The 19,588-nt window shown below is 42.0% G+C and overlaps 1 protein-coding gene across 7 annotated transcripts in view; it reads left to right on the top strand.

Moving 5' to 3' along the window:
* Ptprm (protein tyrosine phosphatase receptor type M) overlaps positions 1-19,588 on the top strand; it is a 682,149-nt gene that overhangs the window by 241,537 nt on the left and 421,024 nt on the right. For all 7 annotated transcript variants that reach the window (XM_029470946.1, XM_029470944.1, XM_029470943.1 and 4 more), the window contains exon 3: positions 16,174-16,445. In XM_029470946.1, coding sequence (XP_029326806.1) covers positions 16,174-16,445 — 272 coding nt within the window. The remainder of the gene's footprint in view (positions 1-16,173; positions 16,446-19,588) is intronic.

Here is a 19,588-nt window from a genome sequence, read left to right as displayed (position 1 = left end):
TGAAATCTAAAGTTGTATTTTATACATACTATACACACACACACACGTATGTAAAAACACACACACACATTATAAAACACATAAGTTGTTTGTTTTGTTTCTCTCTAAGCAGTTTTTCCCTTTTATTCCCCTCTGGGCCCTGCATCAAGGGTGGGAAAGTGTTTCAACCTCATTCAAAGACTTATGGATGCCCCTAAAAGGCTCTTACTGGGACTCGCCTCTCTGGCAATTATCTCCCATGGGGGTAAAGAGCTTCCAAGTTTTCACACTTACACACAGTCCAGAGCATTTGACTGTGTGCATGTGAAGGTGGAGGTCAGCTTCCTAGCCATCCAGGTAAGGCAGCAATGCCACCCTTGAAAGACCTTTGCAAAGCAGTGCCCTGAGCTACAAAGAACAATGAGTTCTAATATGAGCTTCAAACCACTCTTAGCTTTGGAAGTGTCTGGTTGCTTCTCTGTGAATCCATTCCTAAAACAATAGGAGAACTGATTTCCCATGACCACTTAAGCTTATGTCTTTGTTTAGAACTTAAGGGCTGATTAACCATCTAACAGTTCCATAAAGTGAATCTACCACCATGTCTCTCTACCCTCTCAAGGAAGGGTGGTCATTAAGTATGCCTGTATATGCATTACAGCTTCTTAAAATGAGGCTGCTTACTACACAATGTTCAAAAAAATAACTGAAATTTTACTAGCAACACTTTCCTGATCCAAGGCTTAGTCTGTTCCTGAACCACATTATCTGTGACTTGGTACCATATTTACTAGATCACTGGGTTGCTTACCCTATTGAATTGGTAACTCTTAGAGGGCCAGGGCTATTTTTCCCATGCCAGTATCAGCACTCTCGTACAGTAGCCTCCTGAGTGCTAATACAATGAAGGAATGCTGACCCTCCAGCTGCTGTCCTTCACAGCTGCTTATTCATCCTAAGAGACAGGTCAGATGTGCACTAAGGAGCCTGTATCAGGACCCATCTCCCTGAGCTGGCTTTCACAGATCCTTGTTCTGTGCCCCCCCCCCCCACACACACACACGTCTGTTAGGAGGTCTTTGCCACTGCTCTGTGGCTGTATCATTACTTTCCTATGTTGTGGGGCTTGAATAGGACTAAGACTTGAGTCTTATACAACTTTGGCTCCTTGACACAGTGCACAGAGCCCGTTGCACAGGGATGGCAAATGGTGTGGGACGTAGATGTGAGACGTGATCAAGATGAGGGTGTAATTGTAGACTGGTGAAGCCTTGGATGCCTTCCCCAGAGAGTTAGCATGTAATTTGGAACTGTTTGTAGAATATCTGGTTTGCTCTTTCTAGAGTATTTCTATAAAGAAGAAGAGTGGAAGTTTCTGCTAGTAAGAAATGTAAAGTGATTTTATAAATCCCTTATCAATTTATTTGTTTATAATACTTCATCCTAGTTAATTTAATAAACAATTTAAGTGCCTGCCATATACCTCATGATGTTTAAGATTGGAGATAGGGAATTATAAAATATACTCTTTTTCTTCGGTGTCAGGTAAGATTTGGTAACCATAATATACAGTTTCCATTTTCCTCTGTCATTTGGGCTAAGAGTCATTTTGGATACCAGCAATGCCCAGTGCCTTAGTATTTATTCAGACACAAAATCCCAAATTTGTAACTCCAAATTCTGACCCCCATCTTCCTGAGTTTGCTAGTTTCACTGCCCGTGACTACCAAGCATTTGTTTTTGCAGGTTATTCTCCCTACATGTTAACAGAAAGTAACATGAGAGTATGCCGTACATATTTTCATTTTGCTTCACACATCTTAATATATCTATGTGTGCATAGTGTTTGTCTCTTGACCTGGGTTAGAAGCACTAACTTGTATCAGTTAATCATGAATACTTTAAAAGAAAGAAAACTTATCCTTGACTATAACTACCAAGGTGGTTGTTGTTCTTCTGTCGATTATATTTCTTTATATTTCATTGTCAACAACAAGAAAGGTGTAAGTTGTGCAATGGTGAGTGCCATGATGAGTCTCCTGGGTCTTCCGGCCAGGTGCTCAACACATGAGGTGCCTCCGTAACTCCCCAGTCTTGATCCCCATGGTCGTTTAGTACTTACTAAATAATGTTTCTCCTCACCAGGGTTGTGTAAGCTAAGGGAACTGGACATCTGTTTTGAATAATTTGACTTTAAATCACATTTTCAAAGTAAAACCCCATGAGCAAGCGTGATGGTATCATTTTATCGCATTGGGAGGCAGCGAGAGTCGACAGTGTGCTCTGGGCTTCTGCAGAGACCCCCAGGGCGGCTTTAATTGTTTATACTGTATTCTATGTCCTACTGAAATTTCATGATTTTCAGTGTACCGTGGCAGTTTTCAGAGAAGTAGATTTTATTATTCTTGATCTTGATCAAGATCTTGATTCTTGATCTTGCATTCTGTCACCCATTCTTCTGTTAACGTCAGAGAAAATAATAGAAATAATTCTGGCTTCATACCATCATCGAAAGCACCATGGACTTTAATTTTTGTTTTGAGTGTGTGTGTGTGTGTAATTTGAGAATATAGTGAGGGTTCTTTGTTTGTTTTAGAGTGGTAATTGAAAACTGAAGTTGATCCTTATCATTTTGGGGACATTTTGCATTGCTATTTTGCCACTTTGGATTTTCTCTATAGTGTTTATGACCACAGGTAGCTGGTTATCTAATTCTGGAAAAACTAGGAAATCTTGACTTTCTGTGCATATAGTTAAAACACTTGCTCTAGAACTAATGGGACCAGGTTTAAAAAAAAAATCTAGTTTTCAATGTGACTCCAGGCTAGCATTTTTAAAAATACTTCTGAATGTGGAGTGATAGTAATTTTCTTCCCAATGGGTCACTGAAGAGGCCCGAAAATATCCAGGAAGTGCTCAGTGGAGTGAGCTGCACGTGGGCAGAGCTCCCCAACTGCTCCAATAGATGTTCCCTTGACAACAACATCAAGGAGCAAGGACTATACAGAGCAAGTCATGATGTCTGCTGCAGTTGGAATAGACAGGGACAGAAGGCAGCTACTTCTGGGCTCAGAATCTGGTCTCCATTCAGGAGCCTGCTCACTAAGGTATACTTCCTATAACCCAGAGACCACTCTGTTTAATGAGTGAGAACTTACTGCTTTCATGTTTGCAACAATTCTCTATATTAATGAAATAAAACACTATACAATTAGAAACACGGAGACCTAACTCCCAGGATTCTATTCTACAGAAGTAAAAAACACCATTGTGTTTTATGGGTAGCTATTAGGGTATGCCGGCTAGTAGCAGGTATTAATTTAAAATGTCCACCTGATGACTAGATACTGTATAATCTTAGCATTCGCAAGGCTGAAGCAGGATGTCTTGCCTTTACAAGCCAGACTGGGCTGTATCTCCAGACCCTGTCTCAAAACAGTGAACAAAAAATAAATAAATAAATAAAATAAAAATAAAAATAAACTAAAATATCTAGCTGGGTCTTCGTGTCCACGGCTTGGAGGAGGATAGTCCACAGCTTGTTACTGGTGGGGGACTAGACAAAGTATTGTTCTCTGAGAAAAGAATAGGAGACTACTTTCAAAATGAATATGGATTTATATGTGTGTGATAATGGTGTTAGTGGAAATATTCTGCTTTCTCTGTTGTCTAGGTTTGTATGTGTTGGAATATCAGGAAGAAGGGGCTAGTTTTTGTTTGAAACTGTTCATTCTAATATTATTATTCCTACTCCTATTTTTACACCAGCAAGTCGGGACATACATGTTAACAGGGAAGAGTTCTCAAGCCCACCTCCCACCCCCCGGCTGTGTAGCTCCTCACTCTCCTGGGTCATAATCAGTAGGACTTCCCTATGTGGCACCCCTGCTTTGCATGTGGGTCTGTTTGCTACCAGGCAAGGACGGACTGAACTGAAAGAGGTCAAAATGGAAACCATAAAGTAGCTAAACATGACAGCATGTGTGACCTTCAGCTAAAGAGAAAAGTCATACATGCCGAAGATGGAGGGGGTGTGGCTCCATCATTTTCTTTCCTAGAATTTACGTCTAATGAAATCTCTGACTTGATTAGGAATAGATGTTTCTTCAGAGTTGGTTTAAAAAAAACAACAACAACAATAACAAAGTAATGGTTTCAATAAAAGTAGCTCTGCTTCCTATCTTCAAGTGGAGAGATACAGAAATGTAGCTGCAGATCTGCTTTGAAGCTGTAAACCTGGATCGGCCATTTAGTTTCCTTTAGTTCCCGGAGGTAGAAAGCCTGAGCAGCAAAGAACTCCAAACTTCACTCAGAATCTCCTTCACTCGGAATCTAAAATGTTACACATGTTACAGTGTATCCAAGCGGATATCAAGTGGGTAGTCCTGAATCCCAAAGCCCCAGCTTTAGCACCCCTAGTCCAGGTAGCTAAAGTTGTAGGATCTCTCTCTCTCCAATCTCCTTTCCTCCCCTTGTGCTGTTGCTCTGTTTACATGGACGCGTGTCTTCTACATAATACAAGCAATATGTATAGATGATAAACTCATATTAGGTGATCTAAAGAGTTTGTATCAAGTTAGACTTCCAAATCTGTTTTATGAATTGCGTTCTGTTTTCTGACCCTAGAGACACCACACTAGCTCTCTATAATACATCCTCAGTGATAGAAATGATCCACCATTCAGCTGATAATGGCTCTTTCAAAGAACTTTATTAACATATAAGCTATGATTACTGCAGGGTCCCATATGTTCATGATCAGAGATTGTAGCTGTATGGATCTCATAGACATCATCACCCAGATCTTCTACCACCTGTTGTCTTGTAAGCCTCAGGACTGAGCCACTGTGCCATCTATCCGTGTCATGCAGGTAGTACTGGGTGGGCGGTGCCATCCATGTGGCCACCTAACATGTAGAGTCATCCTTCATCCTCAAAATGGAGCCAAAGGCTGGATACGCATTGGATTTTTCAAGGCAGGCTTCAGTAGAAATAATCAGTGCTTTACATGGCGCTAACAGATCGCAACACTGTATCGACCTCTTTACCGCGTGAAAGTTCTTAATAATTAGCTTTGTGAGTGTAATCAAGAGCTTTCTCCATCACCACTTGCTATTAAGGAATCTTACTCCTGTAACAAAACGCATATACAGTTAAAATTCAACAGACTTGGCAACACTTCAGTATTGAAATCACAGTAGGAGACTTTTTCCTAAGTTACATCTAGAATGATTATTTAAATTTAAGGTTGATGCTTAAATATGGAAGAGACATCTAAATATAGGATGTTTAGTTTGTTTTCCCAACCCTGCTAGGCTGAATAACGCTGGATGATAGGGACCTATATAATTACAACTTCATTGACACTCATAAGTTCATGGGTGAGAAATGGCCTTGAAGTAGGTACTCAGCTGTCCCATCTGTTCCTGCATTGTTAGGGTCCTGGGCTTGCCAGCCCTAACATGCTAGGCTTGGCCACCTGTCCTCCACAGGCTAATTAAAGAAACAACTAATAGTGAAAGATTTATTCAATCTGGCTACATTGAAAAAAAAATCAACAAATAAAGAGCCCCCCCCCCTTCCAAGCCATCCTGGAAGTAAGGTTTAGATTTTTTGTGTGTTGTGTATTTTTCTAAAAATACTTATTTATACTTATTTGAATGCTTGTGTATCTTTGTGCATTAACACACACATGTGTATGGGTACCCATGGAGACCAGAAGATGTCTGAGTCCCTGGAGCTGGAGGTACAGGTGGTTGTGAGCCTGCTGAGTTTTGTGTTGGCAACCAAACTCTGGTTTTCTGAAAGACCCATGTAACTGGACCATGTCTCCAGCCCAGCATTTAGGAATAGAGAGGGAAGACATGTATAGCTAACAAGTCCTAGTCTGGGTACATGATGTCATTTTGCCCATCACCAATTCATACTTATCTTGACTCCCATCTTCCCTGCAAGTGGTCTGGTAAATTGTGAGAACTGCTGGAAATCTCTTCCCAGAAACAAATTCCTTCTCTGGCTAGCACCAAGCTTTGGCCTATATCTTCTCCTCCTACGAGACTCCTGGAGAAGTTCGAATTTCTTGAGGATTGATGTTTTCGTAGGCTTCATAATAGCTGAAAGAAATGGCGGATGTGTTTCTCTTTAGGACGGTGGTTCTCAGCCTTCCTAGAACTTCCACCCTTTAATACAATTCCTCATCTTGTGGTGATCCCCCCCCAAGTATAAAATTATTTCATTGCTACTGTTCTGAATCATAATGTAAATATTTAATATACAGGATAGCTGATATGTAACCCCTGTGAAAGGAGGTCATGACCCACAGGTTGAGAAGTGCTGTCCTAGGCTCTCCTTGCTCTTGTAAAGATGGCTTCTCCTTTTCAAACACATTTAGATTTTTAAGCAAACACGAACACACAGGAACAAGGCCAAACTGTACATTTTTACTCTGCACTAGATGATGCAAAGAGCTCTTGAGGCCTCTTGGTGCCTCCCCACAGTATCTCACCAGCACGGGATGTATTCTTTGCTTGCTTCAATTTTATAAATTCAAGTTGGGAAGGACTTTCCTACAGTCACAGAGCTGGTACACACTGTCGACTCAAAAAAGGGCTGAGTTGCTGAGTGTCTAGGTGTCTAGGTGTCTATGGCTGGAATGTCAAAAGCATTGTCCTCAGTTCCTTCCTTGATCCCTTCTGCAGCAAGTTGCAGACACCTGGCATTGAAATCTTTACATTTTATAAATATATATTCATGTTAAAGTTATACCTAGCATTTGCTATAATGTAAACATTTCGGTATATTGATGAAGAACAATATTGCCCCCAGTGTCTTAGTCATAATTGTATTTCTATTAACACCAGTTGTTTCTTAACATAATTTACTAATCATTTATTAGTGTCTTGATTCTGTCTCTTATTAATTTAAAAGATTCCTTAAGTTCTAGGCTGTTTTTTATTACTTATAGATTAAATGTATTGCTAGTTTTAACATGAAAGGTGGTTTAATTTCATCTAGTAATGTTAAAGTGGTCCTTAGTTTTTGTTTTTGTTTTCCTCCTGTTTTTGATGGGATTGGGAGAATAGGAATGGGTCGGAGTCTCATCTAGCTTAACCTGGCCTTGAACTCATGATGTAGTAGAGGATGACCTTGAACTTCAGGTCTCCCTGCTTGCAACTCTTGAGCGCTAGAATCACAGCCATTTACTACCCTACCTCACTCACGTTGCTGGGTTCTGCTTGCCCTTTGATCAAGCTTTGCAAATCACTGTGTTTGTCCTGAGCCAGGCTAACGAAATATCCCTCATCTTCCTCTTTGTGGACATATGAGCTTTGCACTGGGATGTGGGTAGATTTTTTTTTTTTTTTTTTTGTCATTCTTAGGAGAGCTACTTACTGAGTACCATTATCAGTGTTTGTCAAGCCAGAAATGTCAAAGATAGCACATCTGTTAAATTTTTAGGTTTGGTCTGTGTTGTACATAAAAGCCTGTTGTGTAGTTATTTCTTAAGGGGAGTCATGTGTTAGGTGGTAGATGGCCATAAGACCTATATTTCACAAAAAGGAAGGAAGGAAGGAGGAAAGAGAGGGGAAGGGAAAGAAGGAAGAAGGAAGGGAGAAGGGGAGGGGAAGGGAAAGGAAGGGAAGGAAAAAGAAGGGAGGAGGGAGGAAGTAAGGAAGAAGGGAAGAAAAAAGGAAGGAAGAAGGAAAGGAGTGAGAGGGGAAGAGAAGGGAAGGAGGAAGGAAGGAAAGACAAAGAAAGGAAGGAAGAAGGAAAGATGAAAGGAAAGAAGGGAAGGAGATGGGAGGGGAAGGGAAGGGAAGAAGGAAGGAAGGAAGGAAGAAGAGGAGAGGAGGGTAGGAAAGGGGAAGGAGGAAAGAAGAAGGGAAAGAGAGGGGGAAGGGACGGAAGGATGGAGTCTCTGAATCAACATTGATTTGGGGAAATAAGTGGTATCTTCTATTGGGATGGTTTGTGTCATTTTGAGATTTAGAACAAAAAGAGAACTAGCTTCTAAGAATGTCAATCAATACGGTGCTTGACATATGGGAAATTAAGCAGCCTGTTGCTGCGAACGTTCTAAATAGCCTGCCTGTCAGAGCTCGATTGTTGTACTGGAGGCTCATGCCTGAGATACAGTCATTAGCTTCCTTAGAGAGTTTAAAGGTTTTGTTTGTTTTACTTGGGCTTTGTTTTCACACATATAAATTATAAAGTACACACCTAGTATTTTTTCCAGCTAAGTCACTGAAGCAGTCTGTCTAAATGACAATAAAATCCAATCTAGTTCTCATTCAAGCCTCACTTCTCCCATAAAAGATGTTGCTTGTCTGCATGGGATTTCCAGGGCTCCCTCCCTTCCCTCGAACCTCTTAAAGGTTGCTCTATGATATGGTATGATAACCTCCTGCCTTGCAGATTCCTTTTATAGAGTGACCGATGGCCCTAAATCTAGGATTCTGTGCAGCTATTTCATCTCCCGTATATGTAAATATTGGCAAGCTTGGGAGATTGTCCACGTGCCTCTATGATTCTGCAGACGCTCTCTGTGGTGAAACACTTAAGATGAAACACTTAAACCATGGGTCTCCACTGGGGTGACCGGTTGTTGACGGATAGACAGGTTTCGTTCTCCTCAAAATGCCTAACACACACCAACTGCTCAGCAGAGTCTTGTGGCTGAAAGAGGCTGGGGATGGTCAAAGAAGTCCTGTGTTCAGCTCAACAAAAAGATCCATCTGGATGTCCTATGAATCACTAAACTCTGAAGTATTTAGTATTACAGCAAATGTCTTCAGGCACGAGGTGCAGGCATTCTGCTTGTTAACTGGATGCCACTGTGCCAGTCAGCTTTTCGATACTGTAACAGATTCCTCTGGTACACCTTATAAACAGGAAAGGTTTACATAGGTTCATGGTTTTGGACATGTCACTCTATGAGATGGCTCCATCCCTCTGAGCAAGGAATTATATTGTGCATCAAACAAGTGGCTGGACAAAACCACTTTTCTGACTGTCAGGAGGTGTGGAAAGAAGGGAAGAGACCCAAGTCTCACAGTCCCCTCCAATGACCGTAGGACCTCATCAGATCCTGCCTAGTAAATTTCCCACCACCTGTTGACAGTGCTACCCAGAAACCATTGCTCATGCACGAACACACACACACACACACACACACACACACACACACACAGCATATAATTAACCAGTGGTCAGTGGTTTGGGTCAATAACTGTTAAGAATACAAAAAAAGGCGGAGGGGATTTTTGTATGTATTTGGCTGAATGGAGAAATTTTATATTCATGTTTTGTTTCCTGGTGGCTGAAAAAGAAAATATTTCATGTTTGTGGGAGGATGAATACTTGCAAAGGGCGTATAGCAGGCAGCAGCTTGAGAAGGGCACATGGTGTATGGTGTGCCAAACACGAAACAGGCTGTGAAGACAGGGCTTTGCTCAGCTTCCAGGGTGCTCTGCCTTGGGAGCGGGAGTGCTGCTGGCTGCTCTCCAGGAGATTCTGCCCTTCAGACCTTAGCTCCTTCAGCTCACTGATTCTTTTCCTCCAGTGTTTGAAGTCTGCAGAGTCATCAGAGAGGGCCTATTGGCAGTCTTGGCTATACTGCCTAAGGGAGGAGGAGGAAGCACACATCTGGGTGTTTGACACTTCAGAGAGGAAGTGAGACCCTAAAGGACAGCTTGAAAAGCTTGTGTCCTTAATGTCTTTGGGACCAGGTAACCAGGAGGAGTTGCAGTTTGGTCTGAAACCATTTCGGCAGTTGTGACTTGATTGGGGGTTGCAGCCAAGCATGAATTTATTTAGACAGCGAATTGAAAACCATTTGAATAGAAACCACACATGGAAGTGACAGATATCTCCATGAACGTTGTATGTCTGTATGTGCATGTGTAACCAACATCCTACATGGATGGTGGATTGCAGTGCTTAGCATGTTTTGAACTGGAAATTATAGTCAAATCATTTGAAGACTGTTGTTATACTTGTACATAGCCTCCCAAGCTCTGTTTCTTTGGGGTCTGTATTTGGAGATGTATTGAGGTCAATTTTGAACAGCACTAGGCCCAGGCATATGCAGGTGCAATTATCCTCTCTGCCTTGTCCCCCTGAATATTCATTCTTATGTGCTGTGGTCTGCTGTATGCATGTTCTCTTCTGGCAAGGAATCCAGTTCTTTTCTCTATTGAGGGCCTCTGAAGGCCTTCCAGCCACCGTGTTGATATCTCTGTCTTTTCTTTGTCCTCCCAATCTTCCTTGTCTTCCCCAGCACCTTCTATGTCGGAAACAGTTGGCTTTGAGAACTCTTTTGAGTACAAAAGCCAAATAGATTTACCACATTTTTTTTTTGCCCATCTATTATGAAGCAAAAATGTAGTCAGCCTGCTACAGACCAGAGTCTTCTATTTTCACAGAGTCAACGTATTTGAAAATATCTGTCAAGAACTTGCCTAGACTTTTTCATGTCACTATTCCCAAAAGCTGCAGAGGATAAGACTTAATTATGCTATATTAGGTGTGGCAGGTCACCCAGAGCTGGTGTAAAGCACACGTAGGGTTTACATTGGCTCTCTGCAAAGAACTTGCCATTTGTCTAAGGGCTGCAGGATCCAGGGGTCTCATTATGTGCTAGAATGGGCTACGTAGACAGCCCCTGGGCTCAGTATCGCACTGACCTTTAGTTGCCACGTTTAACCACTCCTTCTGTGGGAGCCATGCGTCTCGGAGCTGGCCTACACTTTAGATCCTGGTCTACAGCCATCCCAGAAAGTGACAATACTTTTGAGGACATGTTCATGGGATCAGAGAGAAGAATTTTATGTTCCATTCAGCGAGTAAAAACAAATCCAGTTTATATTTTGCATGTCTTCTTCATTCCCACTTATTTAACAACTCATGTTTATGGCGTCTTGTCTAAGTTTTGCTGAGACGCACTGACGTTTGGGAATTCCTAGGGATACTGCTCCTTGTAGATGGCTTGACCATTGCTGCTGGAGTTCAGTTTGCCACTGATTGTCTCTAAGAGTCTTCAGCCCAGACTGCCCTGCCCACTAAAGTCCGTGAGAATGATAACAGCAGAACTGTAAACATGTTTTGGAGGTTTTTTTTTTTTATTTTGTTTTGTGGGAGTTTCCCCCCCCCCCCAAATTCACAAAATTGAAGGCAAGCTTGTAGAGGAAAAAGGGAAGGCGCAGTGCCTGATGAGAAGGGATGACCCAATCTGTCTTTTGCTGGAATAAGATTTTACAAAGCTTGCTTTGTAATGGCTGTTTCCGTGTCTGCCTGTGTGCACTGAGTAGCGTGGGCCATGTCTCCTCTTATATTACTTGGATGGTGTCTCCCCTGTTTGATGAGAGTTCTCAGTTTGCCCAGCTTTGTTCCCCGAGCTAGAATCTCCCCCACACAAGTGCAGATTTTAATGATGGGTTGGGGAGGAATAAGTAGTCTAGCACAGCTACCGCTGCCGTCACAAACAATGCCTGAAGATAGTCTAATCAGGGCTGTGTGCTGATGGATATGATTAAGCTAAATTTAATTCACCCAGAGATTTGAGAATGGGAACATGGCATGCTCTCAGAAAGAGCTTCTTTGGGGGAAACCAAGGTAATTATTCCTCAAAACCTTCTGTGTCTGTATCTAAAGACTTGCTCCATTTGACGCTGACCTCCTTGGGTGTCGCTCATTTCATTTGTCTGAAATATCACATCTTTTGCTTATGTATTTGTGACTTAAGGATGGATTGTTCCCAGAACACAAACAGAGTCTCTGTGTTAATTTGAGTTATGGCTGCCTTTACTTATTAGCCTGGTTGGAGTGCCTTTTGTGGGGGAAGGGAATTTGAGGGACTTCACAGGGAGACCCAATTACCCTTTGAAAACACATCTCCTGTCAGTCAAAACATTGAAGTAGAAGTGGAAAATAAACATTCGGTATATAGGGTTACTTTTTCAAACAGACAATACTCGAGAATTGCGCAAGTTGGTTCTTTAGACATTGGTAGGTGAGTTGACTTTGCTTTCATAGCACTGTGATACATTTAAACAACTAATGGGCATCTCTTTCCCCCTTCTGGGGTCCTTCTATACATGGCCATGACTTTCCTGCAGTCTTTAGGCTACTAGACTCTGCTGAACACAAGCTCTCCCCCTGGATTCTGTAAACCCATCAGCTGTCTATGTAGGGTGCATTGCTGTCAGGAAACACAGATGTGCACATGAAAGTCACCTTTCATACTTGAAAGTGCAGTTGAGTCCTGATGGCCATACTCTGAAAATGAAAATTACTTTCTCCAGGGCATAAGGTTCAAACCAGTTGGGTGGTAATATTGCAACACTAGTATTTTTCTAATAAAAATGGATGATTCACAAGTTACCATTTAAGTGAATAAAGATAAGACTAGGAGCAGGGGAAACCAGACACAGATGATGGTCAGAGATGCTCCTTGTTTAGGACAGTGAGAGGAAAAAAAGCCACCACAGTTCGGTCATCAGGGAAGGTGGTGGCGAGCTTTGTCCGGAGAACCTTTGAGTGCATTCACTGTTAGTTATAGGAGCTGCAGAGAGACAAGGCCCCCTCAGAAGCTCACACCAAGACTTTTCCTTACAGAAAATGTTGGTTGTCCATGTCAGTGGACTGACTTGTTCCAAGACTATACAGAATAAGAACAGTTTGCCCATGACTGAGCCGTGAGTGGGAATGAGTGTGTCCTGAGGGTGAGGCAGAATCACAGAGGATAACTGTGCATGCAGATGTTCTACCAACACAATGCACAATGCTTGAAACGTTGGCTACCATTTCTATGAAACTGTGTGTTGAAACACAGGGTTGAGACAGATCACCCCAGACGTGTGCAGCTTTGTAGACAGATAAATACTGAAAACCAGGGACACCTCTTGTAAACACGCTGGTCTCCATGGAACAGACTCACCTCCTTCACCCTAAACTCTAGGGCTGCAGCTCATTCCCTCTGTTGAAGGACCCTGAACCTTTCTTTTCAAGTGGAGACTTCTTCCTGCCCACTTAGAGATGGGAACTAGCATTTGCCTTGCCCCACAGTTATTCCCCCAGTTTTACTGTGCAGGAAGGGAGCAGGCTTTTACTCTGCTCTTAAAGGTTTCCAGGACAGATTCATCAAGTAGGAGGGATGTATCCTGACACCGTGAAGTTTGGTCTTATTCTTCCATATGCAGGCAAGATGGGGCCTCTCATCAGGACATTAACTGGATTTAAAGATACAATGTATCACTTCAGATTTGCCTCTAGTTGAGAAATTTGCCTCTGTCTACATCAGAGTTGTGTGAGTATGAAGAACGTGTGTGTGTGTGTGTGTGTGTGTGTGTGTGTGTGTTTTCAGGACATATTGATTGTCCTGGAAACAAGGAACTGGAGGTGCTGCTATGTTATGGGGATCACTATTCTAATCTGTTTTTAAGAAGCATATCTTGTCACCAAAGAGAACCGACCTTCTAAAGGAAACAGGGATAAAAAGAGAAAGGACTGTAAGGAATCACTTGAATCTAGTAGTTCCTCTGAGGATATCAGAGATAGGCTCCCACCATGAGCATGGATACTTGGGATATCGGGTATTCCCCAGCCCTACACACAGGCACTGTGGTGCTGTCTGTAGGCAGCCTTGCATTCTAGATGGCTGTGTAGTAATGGCAGGAGGGGCTACATGCCCTGTGAATTACCCGGTGAGGACATCATTCTTGTCATAGGCACAAAGGAGCCAGACAGCATGAGGCTTCTACAAGCTGCTTCTAGAATGATGGGGTTTTAAAATATTCTAAGATTTCCATACATAAGAGTTTCATACTTTGTAAAATTTCTGCCTCACTCTCTCCCCTCTATCTCCTCTCATGTCCCACCTTCTCTCTCAATTCATTCATGAGCTTTTCTTCCTTATTGTTATACACACACATACCACACACACATACACACACATACACACCATACACCACACACACACACATACACACACATACACACCATATACCACACACACACACATACACACACATACACACACATACACACCATACACCACACACACACACATACACACCATACACCACACACACACACATACACACACATACACACACATACACACCATACACCACACACACACATACACACACATACACACCATACACCACACACACACACACACTATACACCACACACATACCACACAACACAACACACACACATACCACACACACTACACACAGACACATACCCCAACGTACATACTCACACCACACACCATACACATGCACACAAACCATATACCAAACCATATATACACATAAATATACCATACACCACACATATATACAGACCACATATACACACAGACATCACACACATTACAAACACATACACCCCCATACACCACACACACAATGCACATACACACATACCACACATACATACCACACATACACACAGACCACACACACACACCACATACACATATACCACACATACATACACAAGACACATATACACCACACATACACACACTACACATTCTTACACTACACATATATATACCACACATACACACACTACACATATACATACACACCACACACATATACACACATCCCATATACCACATACATACCAAATACATACACACAAACACACACACGGCATACACATACATACCACACATACTACACACACACACACACACACACACACACACACACACAGAGTATGCTTTTTCCTTGTCTTTGCTTTCTCTTTGGAAATACTAGCTTGTTACATTGCCCTCAATGGCCTCGAGATCCTGGTCTCCAGCAATTCTCCTGCCTTGAGCCTCCTGAGCAGCTGGAGCCACAGGCAGGTGCTGTCACTTCCTAGTGCCATGGCTTCCTACTTTCGAGTCTTTTTAAAATCATACTTGAGGTCCGTCCATAGTTTAAAATCTATTGCAAACAGAGCCCTTCTCTGATAGGTATGAGATCCACCCTTGATCTTTGTTCTCCTGTTGTTCCTCCCTCTTGGGTTTTTGGCAGGGTTTGTGCTATCTGTGCTTGTTTGGGTTGTGAACAGGTTATTGGAGTAATGGACTGCAAACTCGAAGACTTAGACTTAGACTTAGACTTCTGATCTTGCCCTTCATCCTCTGAATGCATGAATAAGACAGTGTCAGAACCAAGACCCCATTCTAGCTTACACTGGTATTATAACTGGTTGACACCATACAGGGATCTAAGGCTCTAACAACTGTGAATACACATACACCATTATGTGATCTTTTAACAGTAGTCTATAATATAATATTTCAATAAATATAAAGATAATATACACTATAATATTTATATACATATGACTACATATTTATTACATATTAGCATGTTATTAAGATATAATATAAAATGTTATCTATGCTTATGTTTTTAGCTTGGTTATTACAGTATTCTGTTAAAGATAGCCTTCTTGTCTGGTTTTAGGAATCACAGTGTATGGCCATCTCTTCTAGTGCTCTGTATGTTGTTTATAGCTTGATCATGGTTGTCGAATCGTGGTATAAATAGGTTAGTGTTGTCCTGTGCAGACTTTGAAGGGAATGAGGCTGCTTTATGCCTAGCTTGTCCAGTGCAGAAGCAAGTAGTCACATGTGACCAAGGGACACATGAAATGGGGCCGGTGTGACTGAGAAGCCAGGTAACTTTAATAGTGTGAGGTTTGACTAGAATACAAACAACTACTATTGGCCACTTGCTACCAGATCGACCCTGGCGGGTGTGTAAATACCCTATCTCGTGCTTCTTATCTATCAGGTTTAGTGCAGTAATATCCAGGGTATGTTTCTTCATTGATCCTATTAATACATTAGGGGTTGATAGAGACATAAGATTACACACCGAAAAGGGACGAACGAGCCTGAAGTTTTAAGCAAGCCAACTGTGGTGGCATGTGCTCATAATCTCAGCACCCAGGACACTGAGAAAGGATGTTCATGAGTCTAAGGCCAGCCTGTGTGATGTAGAAACACACACCCTCTCTAAAAGATAAAGGTGGCTTATTTTAATCATAAGTGAAACGTGTAATTGATTACGTTGCTAATGCATAGAAATGTTTGTGGCTTTTCAGAGGGTACCCCCACACCCCCCCCTCCAAAAAAAAAAAACTGTTTTGGGTTTTGACGCTCTGCTTTTGTTCCCACAGGCTCCTTCATGCTGGTCAACACTTCTGGGAAACCAGAAGGCCAGAGAGCTCACCTGCTCCTGCCTCAGCTTAAGGAAAACGACACCCACTGCATCGACTTTCACTACTTTGTATCCAGCAAGAGTAATGCTGCTCCCGGGCTGCTCAATGTCTATGTGAAGGTGAATAATGGACCACTGGGGAATCCCATCTGGAACGTAACCGGAGACCCCACCCGCACGTGGCACAGGGCAGAGCTGGCCATCAGCACGTTCTGGCCCAACTTTTACCAGGTACAGGCTTTTTTTTTGACATTTCATTGTTTTAAGTCATCTTCTAATTTCTATCATTGTAAGTTGCCTTTATCTCAGTAACATCAGAGAATGTGTAAGGAAATTTTGAATGCCACAGTAAGTATGATCTTCTGAAGTGTGCTCTATAGTTATGGGTGTGAAAGAGAAACATAATTCAAGTTTGTTTATCACTGTTTAAGTTGTTTTAAGTAAAAAAAAAAAATGCAGTAGCTTACATCATGGTATGGAGAGACGGTTCAGCAGCGAACAGCTTCTCTCGCAGAGACTTGAACCTGGTTTCCAGCACCCACATGGTATGCACAACCATCTACCCTTCCCCACTCCAGAGGATCTGATGGACTCCTCTGACCTCCCTGAGTACCAGGCTTATGGTATACATACATGTAGACAAAGCACTCATACACATAAAATATTCTAAAAGGAAAAAAAATCTTATAAAGGATTACTTAGTGACATATTTAAACTTTTCTTGGCCTGCTAATAAAGCAGACATAAAGCAACATATTTAATTTTATTTTTATATTAAAAAGATCTAATAAAGACCAAGGGTGTTATAAACGAATGTATGAAGTGTGGCAGCTCCCTATGTGGCCTCTCCCGAGCTAACTCTATAACAAGTCTTTCCTTTCTGTACTATCATACTGTAAATTTTCTCCATTCCCATTTACTGTTTTGTTTTGTTTTGTTTTTTTTTAACTTATAAAAAATAGGTTTTTTTCTCAAGAAGGAACACATCCTAACTAATGAATACCTTATTATAATATAAATATACTATGATCAGTCAGCAATATAATTTTAAAATGTGGCCTTTGGGGCAAAGTTTTCTTCTCTCTGAAGAAGCAACAAGCAAAGGCTGTCTGGGTGTTGAGGATGTTCAGGGTGTTCACATGGTGGATAGCTAATGTCTCTCTGTGTTAAAGTTTGGCTGTGGGACCTAGTCAGAGCAGGAAGGCCTTGTCTCAGCATGTATCCCTCCTCCATCCTGTAGAGCCCACTGTAGGCTCATCCCCAGCTCAGGCCAAGGAACATACTGCACGGGGTCAGTGCATACCTGCTCATCCTTGTCCGCCTTTCCTTCACTTCTGCCTGATTGTGCTCCCCTAAATCAGAGAGAGAGAGAGAGAGAGAGAGAGAGAGAGAGAGAGAGAGAGAGAGAGAGAGAGAGAGAGAGAGAGCTCGAAAGAAAGAAAAATCTCATAAGGCCTTTCAACATAATTTGGTATGACATCGACTACAATCAAGACTAGAATTTCTGTTTAGCCTCTTTTTGTATGTTATTAAAGAGCCATACATATACAATGCATGGCTTAATTCATGAGCAATCTTAGGAAACTAGGCTCATCAAAGGAATTACTCCACCACAGTGTCCTAGGTGGTTCTACTGATCAGGATATTGCCATATTTTTTCTTAATTTTTTTCATGTCTTCTTCTCTGGTAGATTAAATACCAACCAGACTTTCCCCTCTCTCTGCTCCTTCCAGTCCCACTTCTCTCCCCCAGATCATTCCTCCTCTATTTCCCTTCAGAAAAGAGCAGGCCTCTCAGGGATAGGAGAGGGGAAATAGAATAGATTTTGTCGGGGAACTGGGGACAGTGGGAATGGGAATATGAGCTATTGCCATTTTCAATGCATTTTCTTGAGCAACTAATGGCTGTTAAAATACTTTGCCTTCCTGATTGTGGATGCCACCCAAACTCCGAAGCCTTCCATCCTCCCTCTCTCCCATGTTATTGCATGGTTTACCAACTAAGATCGGAACCTGATTCTCATAGCTTCAAGGTTTATGCAGGCCATGACTTTGCTTAGTCTACTGAGCCACAGCAACACAATACTGTCAGCTGGGTGGCTTAAACATAGACATTGCCTTCTCAAATTTTGGAAGTGTGGGAAATCCAAGGTCAGATGCCTTTTCCCCTAAGGGCATTAATTCCATCATGGGGACAGCATCCTTGTGACCTGACCCCTTCAAGAAGGTCCCACCTTCTGATAGTAGCAATTAGCACTTCACTGTTATATGTGGGGCACAGGTCTTGGTGATGTGGTCAGTACATAGCATTGACTGTTTTGTAAGGATCATGACATACTTTGAGTTGAAAGCTCAAAAGAAATTCCTTAATGCATTAACATTTGGCATCTCAAAAGCAAGTGTGGCTATTAGCACTCCCTCCCAGTTTCCCCTTTTTCTGATGAGGTACAACAAAGACCTGAAGCTAATGCCCTAATACCAACAGACAATACTTGATAAATAGCACATCCAAGATGATACAGGAGAACTCAGCAGAAACGTAGCTAAACATGGAACTATCAGCCTGAAAACTACCCTAGAGACTTGGATTATCTTGTCTCCTTGCAGGGAAAGAGACAGCATATCCATAGAGATGGAATTAAGGGAAACCACCACCCAGCACAAGCTCCTTTCTATTTCCTTGTCCAAAGCAGTGGTCACATAGATAAGACACAGGACAATGGCCATTTGGAACTGCCCGAGGTAGGGCTTCCATGGGCTGCAGACCAGCACACATAGGCGAGATGGTGGTCATCTCTTGATACTTTCACAAATATGAATCGTGATGGAGGGTCATCCTCTTTGGATGGAAAAATCCATATAATTTTCTCTATATTGTTCTCTACCACACAGATGATGTGAATGTGATTTGTGCATGACTAATGGTTCTAATTCCAAAATATTGAAGAAGCTGTGGTATTGTACATGCATATGATACTTTTGGTGGGGGAACCCAGTGCATGAGAAGCTATATCCACAAGATGTATTATCAGCACACAAAGCTGTTACTTCTGGGCCTGAAAGCTGAAGACAGTAGTATTTAAAGCAGACGGTGCTCTTGAGAGCTTCTGTCAAGGAGACAGGCGTCAGCTCTCCCTCAACACAACCTCTGCATCCTAACACAGCTGCCATGTTTATCCAGATCACAGAAAGTGACATAAGGCTTACATATTTGTGAAACAGTATTAAAATATATATTCATATGAGAGTTTCTTGGATAATTCTGACACTTGTAAAATGGGGGGGGTTATTGTTAGTCTGTGCTTGTTCTGTGGTGCTGTGGCGTGTACCCAGGATCTGGTATGATAGCCATGAAGTTTCCCCTATGAGCTACA

This window comes from Mus caroli, chromosome 17 (assembly GCF_900094665.2).
Source record: "Mus caroli chromosome 17, CAROLI_EIJ_v1.1, whole genome shotgun sequence".
NCBI classification, from domain to species: domain Eukaryota; kingdom Metazoa; phylum Chordata; class Mammalia; order Rodentia; family Muridae; genus Mus; species Mus caroli.
The sequence above is the reverse complement of the archived record's forward strand: the minus strand, read 5'-3'. Positions and strand labels throughout refer to the sequence as shown.